Genomic DNA, 25,094 nt, shown 5'->3' with positions numbered 1-25,094 from the left:
GTTCACTGCAGGGGCAGAGGAGCACCCACGGGAGCCCCGGGGCGCGAGGAAGCGGGGCGGCCCCTCTGGGTGGCAGCTAGCCCCCCGCTCAGTTTAGCTGCCCTGTAAAATTCACACTGCCCCACCGGCTGCGAAAGCCTGGGCGAGGGGACAGTTCGGCAGCCTGCGCGCGCGTCCGTGCTCAGACAGCCTCAAACTGTACTGGTTTAACTACATTAATCTAGTTAAAAGGTAGCTCTTGTGCATTGAGAAGACCAATCTTTCTACTATTTTACTAATACATTGTATGAGGTCTAATAGCTGACTGAGGCACAGTCTGGCTTCCAATATGTTTTTGCAGCCTGATGATGTTGCAAGCAAAAGTACTGTTGCTTTGATTTTACGCTGATCTTTAACTAATGTTTTTAACTCATCAAAAGAGCACATATACTAAAATAATACAAAAAGAAAAAAGGCATGTCCTAGCAGCCTCAGATTTTAGGGAGTCAGGACTGTATAGGTGAGGATATCAGTGCTGGTGGGAAGGATGCCAAAACAGAAAATAAACACGTATGATGTAAAGAGAATTGATTTTGATCATGTTTCTGTATCATTTTTTAGCTAAGTGCAGAGGAGCTATGATGTGTTAAAGCAGAATCAGGGGTTTCAGGTTGAAATAACATGGTGCAAATGTGGAAAGATCAAAATACATGTAAAGCAATTACTATTACCTTTGGATTAGCCAAAACAACGATATTTAGATTGTACCTTTTACTTAAGCATATCAAAGTTAATAAATATAACAGTATCATTATTTTATAAGCAGTGGAAAAACAAAGCACAGAATTTATAACCTGAGTAGTGTCACTGTGGGAGCACTTAATTTTTTTCTGCACATTCCCCGTTGCACTGGCAGTCGCCCTAGGAAGCCTTACAGCCTTATCTCCAGCCCCTGCACCTGAATTTACAAGGCTGCAAACAGCTGTGTTAGCAGGATCCTGTAATTTGCACTCTTCAAATGTATTCTGTCTCCATCCTCATCAGATAAAGAGATGCCATTAAAAAAAAAAGGAAGAAAATATGAGGAGTGAGGGACTTTCCATCTGCGTGGGACTTGGCAGGTCTGCTGGAAGACGGTGAAAGGCCCCTGCTGCATTCCAGGTGGTGGGAGGGGAGGAGGAATGCCGCACTAATTCTCCCTCCGGCCAGACTGATGTCCAGAACAGATTTTTCACTGCAGATGAAATGGCAATATTTTGCCATGTTACTGTGTCCTGAGGGGACGTTAAACATTTTTTTACTTCAGTTTAGAGTTAAGAGGTAAGCCTGGCCTGTACTGCCACAAATGTTAACCATACAAGAGCTGGAAATTCTGCTCTAGCAGACGTTTGTACAGTACACAAAGAAGCACAGGCGCTGATAGACAAAACCTTGCCATAAAACTGTAGGATACCAAAGTCTTCAAGAAGTTATGATACAACCCATCATGAAGCACAATATTTGAGACTGCAGTTAGTTTTGCATATATGCAGAACAGAGCCAAAGTGAATGAATAAAATTGAAGTGCTAACTATGGATTGCTGCTGTGGCCACTCAAGCTTCAGCAACTGCGTCCAGACCTGTGCTTAAGAAGCAAGGGAAGAAATGCATCACACCAGTGCACGCCTGGATTCACAGGGAGTTTGGGAACAAGAACCTCTTTCTCATCCAGGCAGTTAACCAAAACTGCAGGTCTTGCTTGCTGTTTGTTTTCTGGGAGAAGTTTACGATACGGCCACAGCAACAGTATGTACCACATTAGACAGTGCAGAGAGAGCACCAAACCTCTCTTAAATTCCAGCTCTGAGGTATGACCTAATATTTTTATGCACGGGCCTCACAAGAAAGAGTAGGGGAGACAGATTACTCAGGACAGCTCTTGAAAACCTTTGCACAGTTCCCACCAGCTAGGATAGTAATAAGCTCTAGTTCTCTCACAGCTATTTTCTGGAGCTAAAATAATGCTGTATATGTTCAGAAGTCTTCAATATAGAAATACAGTGTTACTGGTAAGAACATGGTAACTCGCATATAAGCACCCTCAGCAAGGCCAAGCTTATCCAAGCACTTAGCTTTTTCTCCTTTGGACCTCACTCACTGTCTTTAGGTACAAAGAGAGCATTAGTATAATCAAGATGTGTGACAGATAATTGCTCTCCTACCCGTTAATTTTCTTCACTGACATACTTCTCACAAAAGCTCTTCCTTCTCCTTCTTTACAAAACATATTCAAAGATTTTGTAAATATAACATAGAAACACTATGCCTCACACATATTATTTCAGTCCTAGAATCTCTTAATCTCTTTAAATATATATATAAAATATATTATACTTATATGAACTGACAGATTGCTTCTTATTCAACCACTTCCAGGAAACAGAGGGATTTCAGCCATTGTGGGGTAGGGGTGAACTACAATTTAGAAAGAGTTAAGGTCTTATATTAGAATTATGTGAGCATTTAATAGCTTGTAAGTGTTTTGAATTGTAAACTATAGAGCACCTGAAGAGAAGGATCTACCTATTTACATATCAAAGACCATGCAGGCATAAAGAATCTCAGCTAAATTTTTACAAGTAATTTCTGAAAGGTTATATATCTGGAATAAAATTCTAGAGTGAATCAAGTATTAGGAAAACTTTAAGCTTCAGTTCTTTTAAAGCATTTTCTCAAGCATCTTAAGTATATAAAATGCTTTTACAAGGAAAAAAAAAGTGTTTCTCTGTGAAGGCCAATGACAGTGTGGCCAGCATCCAGTAATACTAATGTATATTATTCTGTAATGTTGATATAGGAGGATGCAAAATCTTGCCTATCTAAAAGATATTTTAAGATACCTATTTTGTTTTGTTTTCAGCACTATTTTTATATCTTTATTATAAAGTTATAATAATTACTGTTATTTCATGATAACAATTATTATTTGGTTGTTGAGCAATTATACTAATTTCTTCATATCTTATAACAGCACTCACCTATTTCTTATATTTTGAAATTGAAGATTGTTTTCTGAGTCCTACAATAACAATACAGCGTAAGTGCATTGTCTCACTAATTATTATGTTTATGTAAAAACAGATGTACTGTATTCAACTTGATTGAAGATAAGAAGATCTCAGGTGAGCTTCCTCGCTGTTCCTATGCTTAAACAATATTGAGAAAGTGGCCTGGGATCTAATTTTCCCTCCTTACTGAATTGTGGTCATGACAACCATCTGTACAAGGATAAGCTTTACAGTACTGTCTTGTTCAAGGTTATAATTTTGACATTATGTTGGGTGATACAATTAGGGAATGGAAAATAATACCCTACAGCAGTTGGTGCCCTCATCTACATAAACTGTTGACTTAAATATTTGGGTTTTGTGTGTTTTGAGTTGCTTGCTTTTAATATTTGAGGAAAGCGTAAAAACATAACACCAGCTTTAGAACAATATGATAACATTCGAGAGAAAGGCCATTGGCAAAGGGATATGCCACTATTTCTGACTCTTTATTTAAAGTTCATTTAAATTTATCCAGCTTTACTGAGTACAGAGAATTTACATTTTGAATATGAAATTTAAATTTTCTCTATTGTCCCAGTAAGGCAAGGTACAATTTCAAAAAGCGAAGACTTTGCTGTTACTTGTCTTTGTGGCAAAAACTTACCCAACAATATGAGGTAAAAATGTGTCAGGTCAGTATTCTTTAAATCCCTTTGGAAATGGAGCTATCTGTGAAAGGAGGTGGAATAAAGCTGTAAATATTTATTATTATGAAGAACCTGATAATCGAAGTCTTTTTTTTTTCTGAAGCGCCTACACATGAAAGCCCTTACTGACATTTGAGGAGAAGTAATTTAATTTGGCCTTGGCCACTCTGTGCCAAAAAGTATGTATGTAATACGTCTGGAATTGAAAACACAATAGCAGAGATTGCGTAAACTGTATGTGCAAATACTTTCAAATTATTATCAAGTCATTATCAAAAGGCAAAAAATAAAATAAAACAGGAAAGTCCATTCTAAAGCCATGACATATAGTCTTATTGGATGTTAACAGAAGTAACTAGCTATTTTACTACTAGTGCTGAATAGAAGGCAGATGAAGATTCTAGTTTGCTCAGAATCAGGTTAATGGTACATGTCTCACAGTAATTGGAATTGTACAGGGTGTCTAAACTAGGCTGGCTTTTACTTTTGCTGTTACTTTTTTGCCCCACATATGCCAGTGATAACTAGGATCCTTTCTGCTGCAATTACAGGTTTCAGCATTTGCTGACTTAAGCACTTTAATTTGAAAACCATTTATAAAAGAATCATTCGCCCATTTGTAGTAAGATTCCCAACCCTGTAATAACCTCATCAGGTTCGGCAAAAGAGCTATGAAAATGACTGCTCCAGTGCAGATTTCTCCTCTAAGAGTACAAGCAGCTGAATTTAGTTCCTATGTCTCGGTATTCCTCAAATGTTTGATTTACTTGGCCATGGACTAAATGGATCAGGTGAGTAAGACTCACATAGTGTTGGCTCTAGAAAGGAGCTTCCTGTATGATGGAGACTCAGTGACCTGCTAAACTGCTTAAAAACTAAAGTTACTAAACTATTGTGATGGAAGAAGGGGTGTCTGTGTGAAGTACATGGGTTGGCATTTTTCTAGCTATCAGTAATAGTTGGACTTAAAAGGAAATAGTGGTTAAAATGGCTTTATTTGGCATTTGGCTGTGAGCCCATATTGTGCTTCATAGAAATTCTGAGAGAAAAATATGATATGAAGTTTGTGGGATAATACTGATATGGTCTGCTGTTTGTAGTAACAAGCTTTGGGAGCAAAGTTCTGCACTAACTAGTGCAATCCCTCTAATAGGAAACTAATCAGTTTATCAAACTTTAATAATCCTTATTTACTGTGGGGATTCCTAGTTTCTTTGGTGGTGCCCTCAAATAAAGATAGTGTTATTCCAGTGTCAACTCCTAGCTCTGTGACAGGGGCTTCATCTATAGGAGGGGGCTATGCAGCTCTGCAACTCTATGCTGGTGTTATGTGAATGGTTCTGAGGAACAATATTCCAAGGAAAAGGAAGGTAGAGCTGGCATGTCTCACTGATCAGGAAGGGTTTTTTGTTTCTTTTATGGGGGTAGTGGTGGTCAACTACACAATTTACTTTGGGGGGGGGTTGTACTTTGAGAGGTTCTGATTTAAGTAATTTCAAAAATACAGCAGAAACAAGCTGGTAAGGCCCTCCAAGGGTGACTGTAAAAAGAATAAGTTGTGAGAGAGCCAATTATTGATGTTTAGTCACGTTCATCCTATTGCCGATAAAAAGTCTTGCTTTTTAACTGGTTTAACACTGGTTCTCACACTGCTGTTACCAGTGTCATTAAAAAATAAATACTTGCATGTGAGTTTTTCTCAGATTAAGTAAGTGCAACATTTTTTTCTTGCTTTTAGTACTAGTGGTACCTGACTGCTGTTAGCAGTATCTCCAAATATGTGAAGATTAGTCCATGGCCATTGTGTTGTGCAAGCCTGTTCTTTGCAGATTTAGAAGCCATCCCAATTACTGAGCAGTGGCTAGTTAATACATCCCAAGGAGAATCATTCCCTAAAACTTCTATTTTAAATGATTGTGAACAAGAAGAGATTTAGATCATATATAGTTTTACTTCGATGTACCTCAGAGTCAGCCAGACTAAGCTGTCGAAGTGAAAGCTGTTTCAGAGTCCTCTGCTCTACCCAAACCTCCCTCCCTTTGCCCCTGTCCAGGGTGACGAATTGGCTCCATGTCCTCCCGCCCTCAGGACCGTTTGCATGCAGGGGTTACCCTTCTGGGGATCACTGACCCGAGGAGAGAACCCAGGACCAGGGACCACTGACCCAGGGAGGCTGGCGAGCTACTCTACTGCTGCCCCCGGAGAAGACTGGCTAACAGATCCAGTGCCTTATTTCCAATAGCTGATCCTGCTTGGAAGAAGGCTTTAAAAGCTCAGCGGACACGCAAGGCACAAGCAGGCCAGGCAGGCTGTGAGTCAGAAATTCACGCTGTACTTGGCAGAGTTCAGCTGCTCCCTGTTTGTCTATTATGCGAGTCAGTCCGGTGAGATCCCACCTAGTAAATATTTGCACTCCGCTATCGCTTAGAGGTCTGAACCGCGTGAGTAACTGCCCTCACAGGACCGGAGCAAACTTTCTGTTGTGTGCCACTGCCCAGCGGCTCCATTTAATCATAGCTGCTACTGAGGCTGTACTAATACTACAGCCTAAGAAACTATTCATAAAAACAAGCTGCTCGTGATGATGAAAACTGAGAAGCGTACTGCACCCAGATAACATAGCTGCTGCTAGAAACAGAAACTAAAGTTCAGCACAGCTCCCAAAATGGCAGCATCTCGGCGACCGCCACTGCAGAGGACCTTCTCCTTCAGGCCGTCTCCCTCGCGCCCTCGGTAGGAAGAGGCTCCCCGCGGCAGCCCCTGCTACCTGCGCCGCCGCGCAGGGCACCGCGGGCGCCGGGCGGCCCTCCGGGTCGCGACGCCGGTCGCCCGCCCGGCAGCGCCCTTCCCGCCCTCCCTCGATCCTTCTAGACGTCGGGGCCGACCCCCGCCGCGGCGGGGCGGGGAGGGGCCGGGCCGGCCCCCGGCCCAGGTGGGCGGCCGGGCGCAGGTGGGCGGCGCGGGCGGGACAGGGCGGGCCGGGCCGGTCCCCGCGGGGCCGCACCGCCCCGGCGGCCCCGCGCCGCCTCGCCACAGGTGCGACCGGCGAACAATAGGCGGCAGCGCGCGGGGCGGCGCGCGCCGCACACCGCTGCCGCAACGAGTCCCGGCCGCGGGCAGGGATATTTCTCCTTCCTCGGCGAGCACGCCTAAAGTAGTCCCTCTTTGTTCACCAGCGGGCAAGGTTCGGCTTCACCTGTGTCCCTCCGCCGCAGCGCGGCGCCGCCCCGCCCCCCGGCCGGGGAGCTGCCTGTCGGCGCAGGCGGGGCCCGGCCGGGGCGGGGCCGCGGCTCTTTGTGCTCCCACAATGCACCAGCTTCTCCTCCGCGGGAAACAAAAATGGCGAGGGGCTGCGGTGGAGCCGGGCTGTCTGTGAGGCGGGTCTGACCCCTCCCCCGCCGCCTTCCCCCCGCCGCGCCGCGGGGTCCGTGCTCGGGGGGGTCCCGCCGCGCACCGAGGGCCCGGCCGCGCCGGGGCGCCGGGGGGAGGCTCCCGAGCTGGCTGATTTCCCTGTATGAGGCGGTTGGCACCACCGGAGAGACCGAATGAGGTGGGGTGCGGGGGGCGGGCCCCGGCGGGGGGAGGGCGCGGCGGGGGCGCCCCGCGGCCCCCGGGCCGTATTCCGCCGCCGCGGGGGTCGGACGGCCGGCGCCGAGGGGTGCGAGGGGCCCCGCCGCGGCGCGGGGCCCGGGGGAGGGGGCGCTCCCTGCGCGGCGGCCGGCCGGGCCCCTCCGCGACCAAAACAAAGGGAGCGGAGGCAGGAGAGCGGCTGACGGGGCTGCGGCCGGGTTTGCCCCAGCTGGGCTTTTTGTGCGCCCTGTTTAAGGACTGTGGCCGCAGAGGCTGCGTCTGCTCGCGTGCAAGAAGAGCAGCACAAAAGAGGCGGTGATAGCTGCTGGTAACTTTGCTTTTTCTCTGTGATGCCTCTGCTTTTGGTCTCTGTCAAACTAGAGCGGGTCGGATGTGCTGAAAAGTCACGGTTTTAGCCCACCAAAATGTGGGAACTGTTACTGGCCAAAAGGATGTGCAGTACCCTATTTTCTTTTCTTTGGTGCTCGAATTTTGTAGGAAAGCTGGGTTGGCACTTCTGTTAGTCACTGGGAACAATATGCTGCTGTGTGAGAGTCTGGACACTGGTCGTTGGTGTTGGGATATGAGAGATTGTCATCCACCTCACATGTATTTGGGTACTATTAAAAAGAAGGGGCCTGCCAGAAAGCAGTGTAACATTAGCTTGTTTGTTGAATTTCTGATGATTTGTCCCTGTTCAGGACTCTAAAAGGTAACTTTTGTTGTTTATAATCAGGTTAGTAAAAGCTAACAAGCTGATGTTTGTCCTTCTTTAGAGAGCTCAAATTACAGTTAACTTGAAAGCATTTGAGGTTGAAAGGAGAATAAGTGTCATAATATTAGAGTATAGGTTAATATGTTTATAGCGTCTTCATTTTCAGTGAAAAGAGAATAAGGGGAAAAAAAGACTATGAAAGAAGGGACATAATAAAGTAGTGAGGGTCAGAAGGATCTTTGTGAGGAGCTACAAGCGAGTGAGATGTGGCCCTATACTTAGAGTATAATGTAGTAATGTTTTCCACAGTTAACTCTGTTTTGCCGGATACAGATATGTGACTTCTCACCAAGTTGTCATCTCTACTCTGAAGAATGCTAAATTGGATATCATTGCATATGAAAAAGTTGGCTTAATATGGTTGTTCACCAATTGCTTAGATATGTAACTTTTAAAAAACAGCTGAAGCTTGCACTCCTAGTTAATCTCGAGATTAGCCTCAGCTACAGGTATGCTTGTCCTTCTCTGCATTAGGAGGTCAGGTAGAGTGTATGAGAACCACTGTAACAAATAAGTTGTGGTTCATTTGCTAGAAATGTGCTAGTAAATGGTGGCCTTCTGTATAACCTGAAGATAGATGTGAATGAAGACAGTACTAGAAGCACCTTAAGTTGCTGTAAAGCGTGTTTTATACTCCTAATGTTAGTAGTGACGGAGAAAGTTTGGAGGGAAGAAACACCTGTAACTGAAAGCCAATATGAATCTTTCTCTTCTTGTAGTGTGTGAATTGACAGTACTTCTTGCATGACTGACCTCTGAGCTTGCTGCAAAGTTGGCTTCACCTTCTTTACAGGCCTTCTTTGCAGGAAATGGAGGGGAAGTGTGTCTTTGAGTAAAACAAACCAGGAGAAGAATTGTAAAACCACAGGTATTGCTGATGGGTCACTGGGCAGGGTGATACCTGTAACTGAAAGTAGTGAAACTAGTTGAATTAACATGTGGAAGGATCCAGATTTCAAGTTGACAGTCTCTTCCTAGAAGGTGGGAACTCTGTTAAGGAGGGAAATTGAAAAGTGTGACTTTTTTTTCCTCTCTTCTCCCCTTAAGAGAAGGAGAATTCATGATGACAGCCTTCTTGTTGAGCCTGGGCATACTTCATTCACTAAATAATATCTCAGAGGATAATAACACTTCATTCTTTTATATATAAATTGATTTATTTTTAATTTCTTGCAGTGGAGTGTTTGTAAAGGTTGTTGTTCTTGTAGAATGGCCTTAAAGGAGGAAATATATCCTCATGGCTTTTGACTGCCCATGAAATTTTTACCCCTCTCTCCCCAGCGCCAGTCAGAATGTGCTGTGTGATCTCTTTTACTGCTTGGATGCATGCTCATGCTATAGTCCTTTAGGTATGTTGCTGGGCATGCTGTATTTGAATACTGTGGAAACCAAAAAGGCAGTAGCTGGGTTAAAGAGGATGCTAAGTATACATTTAAAGGAAGATCTGATAAAAACAAGGTGTGTTGCATTGTGATACCATACCCTTAGTCTCTCCTTGATACTACCTACTTCCTCTTCTTTGTGTATAAACACATGATCAATCCCAAGTCATTCTACAAATGGCTGTTACAGTACAGTACTACCCTGCCCTATTTTCCTACATACTACAATACATAGGGAAATACATTGTTCTGTAATGATCTGTTAAAGACTAACTCCTTAACTTTGCACATCAAATAGAATTAAAGCACTTTTGATTATTTTCTGAGGGAAATCATGAGCGAATATAGCCAAAATCCCAAATGATTGTATTATTATTATTAAGTTAGGGAGCCACCTGGAAAAGTGGCGTTCTTAGTGATGTGAATCAATCCTATTAAAGATGGTCATAGTTCATAGGATCAAAGGGTAGTTCAGGTTGGAAGGGATTTCATGAGGTCTCTAGTCCCACTCAGCTGGGAGACCAGATGAGGTCAGCCATGAGACCAGACCATGCTGCTCAGGGCTTTATCCAGGTGGCTCTCAAACGCCTCCAGACAGGCTGTGCTGTGCAGCCTCCATGTCTGGGTACCCCTTCCGCTGCTGGGCTGGCCTCATGGCAGGGGGGAAAAGCTTTGTCTTTACATCCATTGGAACATCTCTTATTTCAACTCATGTCTGTTGTCTTGTGTCTTCCTGACCTGCACCATTGTGAAGAGCCTAGTTCTGCCTTGGTAATCTCATAGGAGCTGGTTAGGTCTCCCTGAAGCCCTCTCCTCTGCAGTCAGAGTGAGGCCAGTTCCCTCAGCCTCTTCTTGTAGGGCAAGTGCTCCAGTCCCAGACCACCTTGGTGGCCTTCCACTGAACACACTCTGGTTCATTGATGTCTAGAATATTGTGTCCAGTTTGGGGCCTCCCAGCAGATGAAAGATGCAGTCTGAGTGCTGAGTAGAAGGGGATAACAGTTCCATCAGTCTTCTGGCTAAACTTCTTTCTAGTGTGGAACAGCTTGTAGGTGTAACTGCTAAGCAGCTGAATGGGCTGTGGCGACTCTTCTAGTTCTTAAACCATTTTAAAGCAGAACTTACTGTTTTTGTCAGGTAATGTGATAGATGCATCTTTGAGAGCCTAGAACTATTAAAAAAGAAATTGAAAAGATGATGCTCTGTGATTACTAGAGAGATCTTCCACATATCTAACCAGATGGAGGAAGAATTTGGAGCAAAAATGATTACCAAGATGTAAGGCTTTTTCAAAGCATTTTTAAAAGCCATGTTGGGATTATGTATTGCATGACAATCACTTCTGATCATGATGGGTAGTATTCAACCGGATGGTGTCGAAAAGTAAATGAGTTACAATTTATCATCTTGCTAACAAGGACCAGCCTGCATATAGAGTGGTTACCCTGAAATCATTGATAGGAGAAAGGGTGTTTTTTTGTTGTTTTTTCTGCTTTAAATGATATTTTAGACTTTATACATGATGGATTTGTTAAACACTACTTTCTTGAGTGGCAGGTGAATTGGCTTGTTGCACATGTTTAAATGTGAACTTGACCCATGTAAGCCTGTGAGACCTGGCAGGCTACCTCTGAGAGTGCCGAGATAACTATCCAATATCCTTGCAGGGCTGCTCTTTATTATCTTAGGTCGTGGAGAACAGGGGTGATCTGGGAAGACTGCAGAATGGCAAATACTGCACCCATCTTCAAAACAGGCCAAAAGGTCAACCCCTGGGAACTACAGGCTTGTTAGCTTCACTCTGGTCCCCAGGAAAGTCATGGAGAGAGTTCTCTTGGAAGACACTTCTGGACACATGGAGAAGATGGTGACCAGTAACAGTCAGCGTGGATTTACCAAGGGGGAATCATGCCTGACCAACCTGATCAAGGCTGCTGAGCAAGGCTGAAGGAAGGGGCTGACAGAAACCTCATGAAATTCAATAGGGGCAAATACAAAGTTCTGCAGTTGGGAGGAAGAACTCCTGGCTGAGACTAGCTGGGGGGCAGCTCTTCAGGAAAGGTGCCTAGGGAAGAAAACAAGCTGAACAAGAGCTAGAAGTGTGCCTTGGCAGCAGAGAAGGCCAGTAGTATCCTAGAGTACATTAACGAGAATAGAGCCAGTAGGCTGATGGAAGTGATTATCCTCTTCTACTCAGCATTCATCAGACTGCGTCTTTCATCTGCTGGGAGGCCCCAAACTGGACACAATATTCTAGACATCAATGAACCAGAGTGTGTTCAGTGGAAGGCCACCAAGGTGGTCTGGGACTGGAGCACTTGCCCTACAAGAAGAGGCTGAGGGAACTGGCCTCACTCTGACTGCAGAGGAGAGGGCTTCAGGGAGACCTAACCAGCTCCTATGAGATTACCAAGGCAGAACTAGGCTCTTCACAATGGTGCAGGTCAGGAAGACACAAGACAACAGACATGAGTTGAAATAAGAGATGTTCCAATGGATGTAAAGACAAAGCTTTTCCCCCCTGCCATGAGGCCAGCCCAGCAGCGGAAGGGGTACCCAGACATGGAGGCTGCACAGCACAGCCTGTCTGGAGGCGTTTGAGAGCCACCTGGATAAAGCCCTGAGCAGCATGGTCTGGTCTCATGGCTGACCTCATCCTGGTCTCCTAGCTGAGTGGGACTAGAGACCTCATGAAATCCCTTCCAACCTGAGCTACCTGTTGACTGTAAACAACTGTGGAAAGCTGAAAATAATTCTGAGTATATGTTTCGTCTCCCTCTGACCATTATTATTTTTTTCTAGATTGTAGGATGTCTAGGTTAGAGTCCTTTTATCCTTTCTTCTGTACAGTTGGTAATGTGGCCTAGGCTTTTACTGTACCAGCATATAAAATAGAGTAAAGGTAAGGAGCCAAAAGTGCATCTTATGGATGTTCTGTGACACAGCAGCTTGAAAGTCAAATATGCATTCAGCTATGTGAAGTAGCATAAAAAGACAGGCTATGTCCAGATGTGTGGTGGATCCTCTGGTTTAAAAAAGTAAGTTTCTATCTGCCAGATGCTAAAGCTTTATGGCAACTTACTAATATAATAGACTGCTCATGTATAAGCAGAACAGTGACTTTTATTTAAAAAAAAAAAAAAAGAAAAATTCTGTTATGAAAAGCAAAGTGAAATTTGGGGTTTTTTTGAATTGTACATATCTTTTCACACTAATCCTAATTTGAGGCTTTTCTTTTTTTTAAAAAAAAGATTGTAAAAGTTAGATTTATCCTGTTTAGTCTGTACTCCCTGTTGGCCTGTCTGAATCTTTCTGTTTGGGGGTGGTGAGGAGGAAGGGATGTTGTTGACACAGTGAGCAAATATGGTTCAGCATGAGATCTAATAAATGGCAGAGATGACACAAGGAAGGTGTGAAGGAAATGTCTGGGATCCAGCATCTCCCAAGCTTCTAGCAGCTATACTGGCATCATGGCACGGAGCTTGGTTCTGCAGCGCTGGGTGAAACAAGATTGCGGCTCCCAGAAAAGGTTCATTCCTCTTCTCTGCTGGCTTCTGCCTGAGCTCTTGCTGCTTACCTGGTGTTAGCTTGTGCAAGTCACAAGACCTTTCTGTGAGCTGCTTTAATTTATTTAAAATATCAGAAAACTAATCCATGGTAAGGAAAGGGAAACTGGATAGAGAAGCTCATGAAGCTTGCCTGTCATTCCAGAGCTGGTGGGAGGGGAGCGAGCTGCTCAGCTGACACGTGGAAGTGTACCTTCAGTTTTGTCTGTTTTGAGTCTTTCCTAGATTTGCCCCTCCTGCTTCATTCTCTATGAAATGTTAACTGTCCTGTCTCAAGGAGAGTGGACTAGATTGTTTGCATTTTACAATCCTTATTTGTTGTTCCAGGTTGGGTTTTAGCTTAGTGAAAGAGTAATTTCCTCTTATTTTAGACACAACAATTGAGATTGAAAGGGTGAAATTGCTTCTAATCAAAATTTAAATTGAATATATCTGGCTATCATAAGTTCTTTTACTAGATCTACTATCTTCCTCTATGTGATACCACATTTTCCAGTTTTGAGATAGCTTTAGGATATGTGCAAGTTGTCTTAGCAGAATGTAGTATACATAGTTTGTGATTTCTAGTCTGAATTTCCTTCTGCTAAACCTGCTGGGCTCTCCAAGCCCAGTTTCCCTTCAATGTGATCCCTATTTACTGAGAATAAATAAATTATCTGTAAATCCAACTTGTATGAGTTGTCTAAGCAGACTAAAATTCCCTTTTAATATGCTTTGGGCACTTTAAATGTTAACATTTACTATTTTTTAACTGGCTTCCAAATATTAATATATTATATGTGCTCATAGGGTAGCTATCATCTATTAGTGTTATCAATATTTGTGAATTGCACAGTCCTCTGCAAAGAAACTTAAAATTGCATGGATTATAAATGAAGCAGTCTGTAGTTCCATGGTGCACTTTGGCAGTGCCAGCTGAAGGAGTTCCTGTCCCAAGTTGCTTGTTTGCGTTTGCTCTATTGTGCTGACAAACCATTCTGTGTAACAGATCAGTGAATTGAGCTGGATGAAAGAAGAACTCTGCAGAGGGAGATTATTCCTCACCAAGAGCATCTCAGAGCAGTTGTTACAACTGGAGGAGTACAGGAGTATGGAAGGCCTAACCTGGCAGTGCTGCTGAGGAAAAAAGGCACTTGGAGATGAGGGAGATTGCTCAGTCTCCCATCCTCTAGCCTCTTCACACCACTTCTCTTCCTGGCTTTTGTTTCTTCCTTTTATAGATTGTTGTTGGAGAAATGGGAGTCAGAGGCACTACATCAACATTTAGCCTCTCTACCCTTCAACTGGAGTGGCAGATCAGCTTTTAACACAAAAAAATCTAACTTTCACAAATAAAATGCTATGAATGATAGCTTGTTATGGTTTACTAATTGCAGACTGATAGTTTGCTGCTGAGAACTTCACATAGCTTGTCTTCACAGAGAATTTACCTTTTCTGTCAATAAAGAATGATAGTAATCTGTTGATACTGCCACATGCTATTATGTATGGTTACGATCCAGACCTAGGGCTGAAAAAGTACTTGGTACTTTATGAAATCACCTTCTCATGGAGTGGTGAAATTGCACTCCCTGTTTTGAATCATACTTCACCGGGCACATGGATTTTAATCACTTCCCCAAAGAACTTTTGGAAGACCTCCTGCATGGTTAAGTACTTTCTTTGTGGTGTGTTTGTGGTGAGTGCTTGAATAAGAATACAGCCACAACATACAGTATTGAACAAAAAAAATGATCCCTGGTACATACAGCTGTGTACCCTCTATCACATGCAGTGTAGCTTAGTCCTGCAAGTTAAAGAGACAATGTAGAATTTCATATCAGCTGAGTCTGAAAAACAAATGAGATGTCTATTGGATGTTCTGCAGTGAAAATTTCTTGGGTGTTTTTAAGATTGTGGAGAAATAGTTACTTAAATGTTACTGGTTTTATTGGTAACTTTTTAAATTTGATGGTAGGAAGGTGCTATGGAGAGAGTATTAGGGAAGATTTGGAAGTAAAGTCATGGAAAACATGAAACACCTAGAATTTGGATCAGTTTCAAAATTGGTGAGCAAGGAATTAACCTCACTTTGCTTTTTCTCTTAACTTTCTACAGCAATTTTATTTTAAGGGTTGGTGCAATGTTTTGGTCCTCTGCTACATAGAGAACTGTGGCAAGAGAGACTGGAAAGTGATTAATGTACTAAGCATGCAGTTTTTATGCTGCTCAACACAATTTCTTGAGTAGTCTCTCCAGAAGGTACATGGAAAGCAACTCCTAAGCTAGCTACAACTGTCAGCCTATTATAATAAACTAACCCTAGTTTCAGCCTGTATGTTAGAAGTGAAAACTAGCGGGTGGGGAGACACTTCCTGAGCTGTTCAGTCATTGCTTCAGCAGTGATACCTTCTATCAAAAGCAGAAGGTGGACAACTGAGAAGTAATATGCTTTATTGGCTCAGATCTTTACTGTGTCTGAAGTATCTATTGTGAATTTAGGCTATTATGTAAGTCAATGTGTAGATGCCTCATTTAGATGTTTTATGACGGAAAATGATGCACCACGCACTTTGTTATAAAATAACTTGAATGGAGTTCTGGGACAAGCTTTTTCTACTCAAGAAAAAAAGAATTTTCAGAAACATCTGATGCTCGCTCTATGTGTAAAACTCATCCAAATACCTTGCTTGTTGATTTAAATGAAAATCCATACTAGCTGATGTATAATAAATGAATTGATTTTGTCTTTGTGCTTATCATGTCCGACATTTTTCATACCTTTCTCACATCCTGAAAAAGGAGGAGAGTAAAGCTTCCTACTTTTCAGCTGCATTTTTGGTTTGGAATTAGTTAATCTTTTAAATTGAACTGAATAAAAAAATGGAAAGAAAAATCTGTGAAGCTGTAGAAGAGAGTACTCCTGTAAAAACCTTCCTTAAGCTGTATCAAGGTCCATTAGACCTAGTGCCTTTGCTGGAGATGCATTAAGGTATACACTACAGTTTATTGACCTGTTTAGTACATTAACTCAAGATCATAGATGTAATTTGAAGCATCTACATTTTTTAAGGCATCTTAACGCTGAGTCCTTCCCCAGCAAAGAATTGTTACAGGAATGAAGGCATAGCTTAACAAATATTTTTAGACTGCTTTGAGCTAGTCCTGTTCCACTTGCTTGCTTTGTGCCGCCTTGGATATCTGCATAGTCAAAAAGGTTTGAGGAACTGATGAGGGTTCAAAGTTAACATTTTTTTTTTCTCCTCACTGACTTAGGCCCAGGAACAAATGTGTCTGAAAACTGTCTGGTGCTTGGATATGTAAATGGTTGCACAGATACAAAGGAGAAAGTAGAATGCAGTGGTAACAAATGTTAAGGGCTAGGGGTCCTGCTTCCAGGCTCTCTAAAATTTTTAAGCTACTATGCAAGATAAGGGGAAAATTCTTGCAATAATGTGCAAAGGTAGTAACTTTAAATGACAGATTTTTCTAGTGCTATGAGCTTATTCAGAATGATATGGAAGGTTGCTGGCTGAGCATTGTGGAAGAGGTTCAAGCTACTGAGTGGCTGAGTAATGAAATGGCAAATGAAATCTAGTGCAGACAGAAGTAATACACAGTGAGAAGAGAAACAACAGGCTATGAGCTGACTGCTAGCACTTACAGGGAGAATCCAGGGTTACCAATCATTCTTTGAAATTTTAAACACAATGCCTATAGGTGCCCAAGCTAAGCTATATGTGTTGTTAGTAGGAAAGGAGTAGAGAATGAAAAATGAGCTAGGGTTGCCATGATATTGACGTACCCTTGTAAGCTCGTATGTTGAATGCTGTGTGTAACCTGGCCCATTTATTGAGGATAAAGTAGAATTGGAGAAAAGTAGTAGCAATATTAATGAGCTTTCATGTGCAAAGCAGCAGAATTGGTAGGATTCTTTATCTTGGAAATGTGCCTGGGTGGGTCTGAAAACCATTACTGGGACATGAATGGGGAAGGTGGAGAATGACGCTTAGAAAGGAAACAAGGAAGTGCCAGCTGTGAGGCAAACAAAAAGAGGTGCTACTTTATCTTAGGTAGTTAAACTGTGCTACTTTACAGGTTCAACAAAAGGAGTAGTAAAGCTCACAGAAGAATATTCCATGAAAGACTCTTAAAAAAATAAGGACATTGCTTCTAGAGATGTGTGCCACAACCTGCTAGAAGCGTGGAGAGTTTGTTCCCCATGGCAGGCAGGCCAGCCTGAAACTGGTGGCCCTGTGTGAGTTAGCGGGCTAGGTGGGACACTGCTCTGGCCTAGTTTGGCTGCTCCTGCTGTCACGACTTTGTTTGGCCTTTTACTAGTTTAAAAGCTATTTGAAATAGCTGCCTAAGTTTCTTGTGTCTAGCTTGCTTTATTTAAACTCTGTAGTACAAAAAAATGTTGATTGGTCTCTAGAAGATAAATGTTTGCATTCTTGCTGGTTTTGGTGGTTTAAGCCATTATAATTCCTGCCTTGTTAGTGCTTTCTGATTAGTTCAAATGTTACTGGTGCTAACAATGTTACTAAGCTATCCTGGGTGAGGTGAAACTTTGATATTAGAAAAAGATTCTGTCCCACCTAGTTCCAGACTGTCCTTATGCTTGCATGGTACACACACATTTAGTTTCCAAAAAGAAAATGTATTTGGATATAGGAATGGTAACTCTGTTTCATAGTCTTAAATTCTATGTATCACGCGGGAAGATTCTTCCTTACACATTATGTGGTCCTATTTTATAATTTGCTGCATTTTTTCATTTTTGCATGGTATGTAATGTTAGCAGTAGGCTAATCTGTCATAAAAATTCCTTGATATTCAGAACGTGGGGGGAGTTCCTGTATGTTTTCTTTTTAATTCTCATGTGCACTTATATATGTTTATTTATAAAGAGGCTATCTATTGCAGTATCCTACAAGAAGATGCTGGTTATTGATCCAGGTCATTTATAATTTAGAGTTTCTTATGTGAGGAAAGGCTAAAAGACCTCTTGTTTTTCCTCCCGTAATGTTTTCCTCTGATTCCAAGGGAGAGGAAAACTCTGTTTTATATTATAAATTCAACATGTAGAAATTCCTTCTTTGCTGGGAATCTCTACAGCTATGTTTACGTGGTGTAACATGGTGCAGGAGGTACCTGAACTAGTTTAGAACTTGAGTTAGCACAGTGCTCAGCCTGGGCTCTTATCCCCCCCATCCCACGCCACCCCATGTCTTTTTGATTCTGAGTAGCTAACTATGCAATGAACCACAGTAATACTGCTCTCACTACCAAAGCAGTAGGGTCAGAAGTAGCTTAGACCCCTCTTAGTTTCCTTTCTTAATTTTAGAAATCTGTCAGTGCTCCCTTTTAACTCCAGTGACTAATATTTTGTATAGGTGATCCGGTGTTGGCTGTTCTTGATGCATTCTTTCCTGCTTCTGGTGACTTGATGAAGGGATTCTTAGCTGGAATGTTTGTCTCCTCCCTGCCCCCCATTTATATTTGTTGGTCTCATGGAAGATTTTTCTTTCACCTAAACCCATCTCTTTCAAATTTGTAGACTTTCACAGTTGCAGGGGCACTACTACTAAAGCGGCATAAAATCTGAAAACATGACCAGGTTGTTAGTTACCTAAAATTCTGGCATTAGCTAAGTGAGTTTTAGTTGTAAATCATATTAATATTGAATATATGTGGTTTCTTACTTTACCTTGATTTCATTTACGTTTTCTCTTGCTTCCCTTGTTTCAGAGACTCTACAGGGGTGGGTAATTCACTGGTCCATAAGCGGTCTCCTCTACGTCGAAGCCATAAGACCTCATCATCCTTGACCAAGCTGTCCTTACGTGATGGACAGAAAGCTAAAAAGCCACTGTGTAAATTTGAAGAAGGTCAGGATGTCCTAGCTAGATGGTCAGATGGCTTGTTTTATCTTGGAACTATCAAAAAGGTAAATATTTTTAACTTGACTGTAGTCTGACATTATCACATGTTGGTTAAATATGACAGTAGTATTGTCTCGCTTATTTAGTATTAAATGTATTCTTTTGTTGAGCCCTTTTACACATGGCTTCCACTGCATTTTTTTTTCCAGATAAACAAACTGAAACAGAACTGCTTCATTATATTTGAAGACAGTTCCAAATCCTGGGTTCTCTGGAAGGACATACAAACAGGCAAGAACTTCAGTGAAGTAGTCATTGTTTGGTATTTTATTTGTTTAGATTACTATATCTGTTAAATTGTTACGTTATATTCTTGAATATGAAAGAATAGTGTAATTTAATGTCACCTGGCATTGTCAACTAGGTAAATAAAAAAAATTCCTTTTCAAACAATTTTTTATCCTTGCTATTACCTTTTGTTTTCACATAACTATGTGCAGGGAAGAGAGAGTACTTTTAAAAATAATCACATTTGATTTTATTTGGACGAGGGCAGAGTATAATACTCCATCTTAGCAGAAAACTCCAGGCCTTCACTTACACTGAGGCTATCGTTTGTGTCCTCCTTTTTTCAGTTGAAACAGTATGACATGGAAAGCAAACAAAGACTGGAAAAATACCAGGTTTGAAGGGAATTTTCACATTTAAATGTAATACGATAGCTGTTGCATATAAGAAACCATTGCAGATTGTGGAGTATTTATGTGCTATAAAGAAATGTTCAATTATCAAGTGAGATGCTGTTGTGCATTAGCATTGATTTTCAAATATTTGGGGAGTAGAAAGTGTTTTGGTACTCTAATTCTAACAAAGCATAGATGACAATTGTAGTGACTGTATCTGAAAATCGGTTAGAATTTCTTTATCACATAAAAGCAATGAAAAGCTGGTCTGGCTCTTACTGCTTCTTTATGTTTAGGATAAACACTTTATCTGCTGACAGGATAAGCTTTGTGTTCATAATGACAAAAAAAAGTACTGCTTTATTTCCAATAAGTTTTTAAAATACTGCTATTTGTTTTGTTTCTGTATAGTATTAGTTTATGATCTTTGATTCGTTTATGGTAACAATTAAGCATTAGTGCATCAGTATAATACCTAGATCAAATAACTTGTATTTTAATCCAGATTTTTACACTGATTTGCAGCACAATTGGAGCAAGATTTTTTTTTCCAGCCTACAATTTAATATTGTCTCTTAGCTGTACTTTTATTGTGTTCTTTTGTACACTTACAGATAGGTATAAGAAGCAGTACTATGTTTCTTAGGAGTGTTAGAGTTTAATATTAAAAATTTAAAGTGCTTTGGGCAGATCTGTCTTAAAGATATGCACCAAATCAGGCATATAATATTTATATGAAAAGAATACAAATTGCTGTCAATAGTAAACAAATCTATCAGTTGTCCAGATAGGAAATTTTGATGCATATTTTTGAGTCTGCATTTACATTCTTTATTCACAGCTATTTATTTTTTGTTGTTCATATTAAGGAACCATTGACAGCATAGTGAATAGGCAGTATGTAGCCTGTAAATAGCCTATAACCTATGATAAGTGATGTAAAAACTTGTAAAAAATGTAGTCAGTACAAAATGTCTGAATTTATTTTTTGTTAGGAAGTTAAGCTCTGTAACAATCTGTTTCTACAATGCATGGATCTGTAACTCAAATTATAATAAAAAGCTGTACACTTGGTGACTGTTCCAACTGCAGATGTAGTCTGAAAAAAAAATTGCACTTTCATCTCTGTCTAGGAGCCACTGAGAGTGGGGAAATGGTCTGTACAATATGTCAGGAAGAGTATTCAGAAGCACCGAATGAAATGGTTATATGTGATAAATGTGGTCAAGGTAATGAGAATTTTTTTCTATTTACTGCACTTCAAAAGACATTTTGATTTGTTTTATGAAGGGGGATATTTGCCTGGCTATGACTGACTGCTCAACTGATCTTAAATTTTATAGTCCTTAGAGGCTGTTAACTGCTCAGTGAATAATGATAATCAATGTTAAAGTGACTAACACATGTTCTGTAAGCAAAGTTCTGTTTCTTCCACTAAGAAATTTTAAAAGACCATTTTGAATGTGTTACAGATCTTTTTGATGCTTAATGAAAGATAATGCCTTACAGTTCCATTAAAATTATTTGCATATGCTTCCATTGCCCTTATTATATAATAACACTTTGATTGGTTATTTTTAATACAGGTTATCATCAGCTGTGTCACACACCAAATATTGATTCCAGCGTGATTGATTCAGATGATAAATGGCTCTGTCGACAGTGCGTTTTTGCAACAACAACAAAGGTGCGTTTCTAGAAAAACACTTCTTAATAATGTCCCATGTTGCTTGCATATTTTTTTTGAAGTTGAAACTGAAAAATAAAAAACTAGCCTCTTTCAGAGATTTCTCCTTCTTTAACCTTGATCTATATGGTAAAGTTTTATATGTTGGGGATTAATATTTATTTTAGAAATAGACAAAATTTGGTTTTCAACTTATTTTTAAAGAAATAGGCTATTATATTAAAGCATAAATACAGGTGAAAGTGATTTATTTGATTATATACAAATTTTCATAATTTTCAAACTAAAATATTGGAAACATATTATTGTCTTTATAAATGTATGCATTTGTTTTGGCCTAGAGGGGTGGTGCGCTTAAGAAAGGACCAAATGCCAAAGCACTGCAAGTCATGAAACAGACATTACCATATAATGCAACAGACCTTGAATGGGATGCAGGTCATAAAACCAACGTCCAGCAGTGTTACTGCTATTGTGGAGGACCTGGAGAGTAAGTAAACAGATATTCTGTAAGAACTTTTCTCCATAAAGCAGTTGCAAACTTTGGCCCTGATTCTGTAGACTTTTACTTGTGAACTTAAATTTGTTTCTATCTCTACTGTGCGTAGGTATTAAACTTGATGAATAGTGGAATTTTGAAATTCATATTTTATTATTTTTTTAAGATATCTTATGGGAAGCACATTATTAATGGCTTAAATTCTTCCATCAAGTCTCTTTGTTTATTTCAGTTTTATTATGTGACTATCACATAACATCAAAGTCCCTTTTACAAAAAACTATAACATAATTTTGTTGCATTGCTACTGTTCTGTGCTTGAGGTTGGATAGAAGTGTTTGCTGACCTCATTGCAATTACAGGCAGTGGTGATAACTGCTCTGTGAATCAGTGGAGGGAGACCTTGGTTTTTTGATATTAGCACAGCTCTTTGTCATTAGTCTCTAGTATAAATGCTATCTAGAGATCAGTTTATTAAATTTTGTTAGACAACAGTATGTATTTTGAAGTTCTTCAGATATTTTGTGAAAGACAAGCTTATAAAACACTGCGAACAGTGACCCCCTGAAAAAGAAATGAGTGTTTTGTTGCTGTGTTATTCTAGATGTCGCCACTTCCTCATTAGAACTTTTCGATTAAAGTCAGTTTAGTAAGACTGCTTGCACAAATGCTACACTATCCTTGCTCCCATTAATAAAGTTATACTGGATTGCTTCCTTACATCAGTAATAAAACATGCAATTAATGTAATGTAGTATACTGTGGTATGAGATCCTGTCTAATTTTACCTTAACATCATGCCCTGTTTTTCCATTACTGTGGGAAAGAAGGCTTTCTTTCCTCTTACAAAGACATTACAGAGTCCTCTGTTTATTCATTCTTATGAGGATTGAGGACTTCTAAGCCAGTAGAGGTATATGCTCTGGTATTTGCATGGATGAGTGAATGTGGCTTGGACATTTTCCACCTTAGGTACACTTTGAGGCAGAACAGTTGTTTATTTTTTTATTAAAGTAGCGTTGAAGATCTCAAGGCGATATTGTCAAAGGCCCACAAGGAAGCAAATCTTTTGAATTTTTACTCATATACAGAGCTCTGGTTTGAGAATTTTACAGACTTGGACAAACATCACTTTCTGTTTTGTGTGGTTCCTTTTCTTCAGGGAGAAGCTGAAAAAAGGAGGCGGGGGCAGCCTAAACTATGAAGTTCAGTTTGATCGTTCAAATATTTGAAGCCTCAGGACAAATGTTTCTGACTTAATGCTGCTGTGCCTTGCTTTGGAAAATAGCAAGGAAAGCTAGTCCAGTGTGTGGAAGGTGGTCAAATGGAGTTCTTGAATTCTTATTGAAAATTAAAAAGTAGTTTTCAGAGAAAATTGAGTTTTTATTTATTTAACAACTTAATTCGTCCTTTTACTAGACTACCTTTTATTATTCAAGGCCTTTCCTAGTCAAGTTTTCTAGACATTTTTCATTATGGAACTAAACGTTACTGACATATCCCTACAGATGATAGTACTTGTTATGAACGATGAAAGTCGGTTTAGTGAGAAGGTTCCTTGCTATTTAATTTAAATGTACCATTTTTGGTAACTTGTTTTAACACATCTTGTTTTTCTTTCTGTTGTTGAAGCTGGTATCTAAAGATGTTGCAGTGCTGCAAATGTAAGCAGTGGTTTCATGAGGCTTGTGTGCAGTGCCTCCAAAAGCCAATGCTTTTTGGTGACAGGTAAGAAACTTGAACTATCCTTCATGGTGTCTTTATTTAAAATGCAGAGAGTATATTTAATATGTGAGCTTTTATTAAAGCATCCTTATTGTGACAGTTTTTCAAAACATTGGAATGTATTTTGTGTAGAAGATTATACAAAATGAAGCATGTGTTCAGGTGTCAGGAAAATGCACTTTGTCATCTCTGTAAAAAAATAAATAAAAGGGTGGGAGAAAGAGGTAAACGATGAATAACTGAATTCAAACTGTTATTGACTTCACTTTGCGCAGAAGTCCATTATACTCTAGGCACAGGCTACTGAGAGATTGGAAGCTTTAAAGCAGACCACTTCAGTGGGCCTGTAAGCTAGATATGGGCTTCAAGTTCCAACTGTGTAGGTGACTTGTGTCCCCCATGCAGCAGGCACCATGCTTTGAGGTAGGCTGTCAATGTGTGTGCCTGTGTGTGCAGTGGGGGATGTCTAGCAACAGTCTGGAACCCACTCGTAGAGGAGTAGGATAGAAAAGACGTTTTTCTGGCTTTATTTCCCTGCTTGTTCCATCTCCTGTAGGTCATCTGTATGCGTATCCCCATCTAGCTGTGCTGCGTCCCTCCGACTCTTTTCCTGCTCTCGTAGAACTGTTAGTACAGGGAACTGGAGAAGCTGAAGTGCTTAGGGTGCTGAGAGCTCTGTGCATCCTCTGTTCGTGTGGGGTGAGAGGAGAGTAAAGGAAATGAGCAAGGGCACTGGTGTGTGCTTTCATTTTAAGGGGAACTGGAGCAGTAGGAGCAGATGAGGGGGAAAACTAGAGAGAGGAATCAAGGAACATCTCATTCATTTATCTCTTCTACTTTCCTTGTTGTGCTAGAATGTTTGTGTGGAGGAATTGAGTTAGGACTTAGGAATGCCCCTTTAAATGCATGCTTGCACTTGTGCAGAGGTTTCTGCATTTGCAGGGATGGAGTGGGGACATTAGGGAGCATCTTCACCAATACTTTCACAGGTTGAGGGACTTTTTAGGGAGAGTGGAACAGTGGTACTAGGGAACATCCCATCTTGGGAAGATAAGAAGGAAGACTTGGAAGATGGAGTTTAGGAAGTAGAGATACTGAGTGGGCCAGATGCAGGTCAGCACACATTATGGAAATGGATGAAGGGAGATGGAGAACTAGGCATCTCTCTAACATCATATGGCTGGGTTTCTAGCCTACTTACTTAAATTTTTTCCCCAATCTGACCTTGAGAAAAAAATTGAAGAGTCCTGCCTGGAATGATGAGGTGGTGGCTCATAATATGTAGTGTGTTAAAGCATTAAATGTATGTGTGTGTGTACAGATACCCACCCACCCACATATACATACATATGTATATATTTTTAGGTTTTATACGTTCATTTGCTCAGTTTGCAGTTCTGGACCAGAATACCTCAAACGTTTACCCTTGAGATGGTAAGTACGAATTAAATATAAACGAGGAAAAGGGTGAGTTGAATACCTGTTCTTCTTTTCTTTTTTGGTATTTTGAGTCTCCTTCCAAATAAGGAAATCCACTTGCTCTCTTGATCTCCTGAGCTGTCCTTACTACTTTTATGAATAGGGACACTTTTCCATTCAGGGCTTATCTTTAAATGCACAGGTATATT

The 25,094-nt window shown here is 40.8% G+C and overlaps 1 protein-coding gene across 3 annotated transcripts in view; it reads left to right on the top strand.

Annotated features, from left to right (window-relative positions):
- The first annotated feature begins 6,365 nt into the window (after window positions 1-6,365).
- MTF2 (metal response element binding transcription factor 2) overlaps window positions 6,366-25,094 on the top strand; it is a 29,425-nt gene continuing 10,696 nt past the window's right edge. The window contains exons 1-8 of one of the 3 annotated variants that reach the window (XM_064515910.1): window positions 6,366-6,448; window positions 18,739-18,937; window positions 19,082-19,163; window positions 20,689-20,784; window positions 21,142-21,242; window positions 21,584-21,732; window positions 23,374-23,469; window positions 24,832-24,900. In XM_064515910.1, the coding sequence (XP_064371980.1) occupies window positions 6,381-6,448; window positions 18,739-18,937; window positions 19,082-19,163; window positions 20,689-20,784; window positions 21,142-21,242; window positions 21,584-21,732; window positions 23,374-23,469; window positions 24,832-24,900 (860 nt within the window). In that variant the 5' untranslated portion in view covers window positions 6,366-6,380. Of the gene's footprint in view, window positions 6,449-7,000; window positions 7,266-18,738; window positions 18,938-19,081; window positions 19,195-20,688; window positions 20,785-21,141; window positions 21,243-21,583; window positions 21,733-23,373; window positions 23,470-24,831; window positions 24,901-25,094 lie in introns of those variants that run through there. The other 2 variants (XM_064515911.1, XM_026116520.2) reach the window with 2 other exon arrangements.

Source organism: Dromaius novaehollandiae, chromosome 8, assembly GCF_036370855.1.
Source record: "Dromaius novaehollandiae isolate bDroNov1 chromosome 8, bDroNov1.hap1, whole genome shotgun sequence".
In the NCBI taxonomy this organism is placed as follows: domain Eukaryota; kingdom Metazoa; phylum Chordata; class Aves; order Casuariiformes; family Dromaiidae; genus Dromaius; species Dromaius novaehollandiae.
Note: the sequence above shows the minus strand (reverse complement) of the source record. Positions and strands in the feature narration are given on the sequence as shown.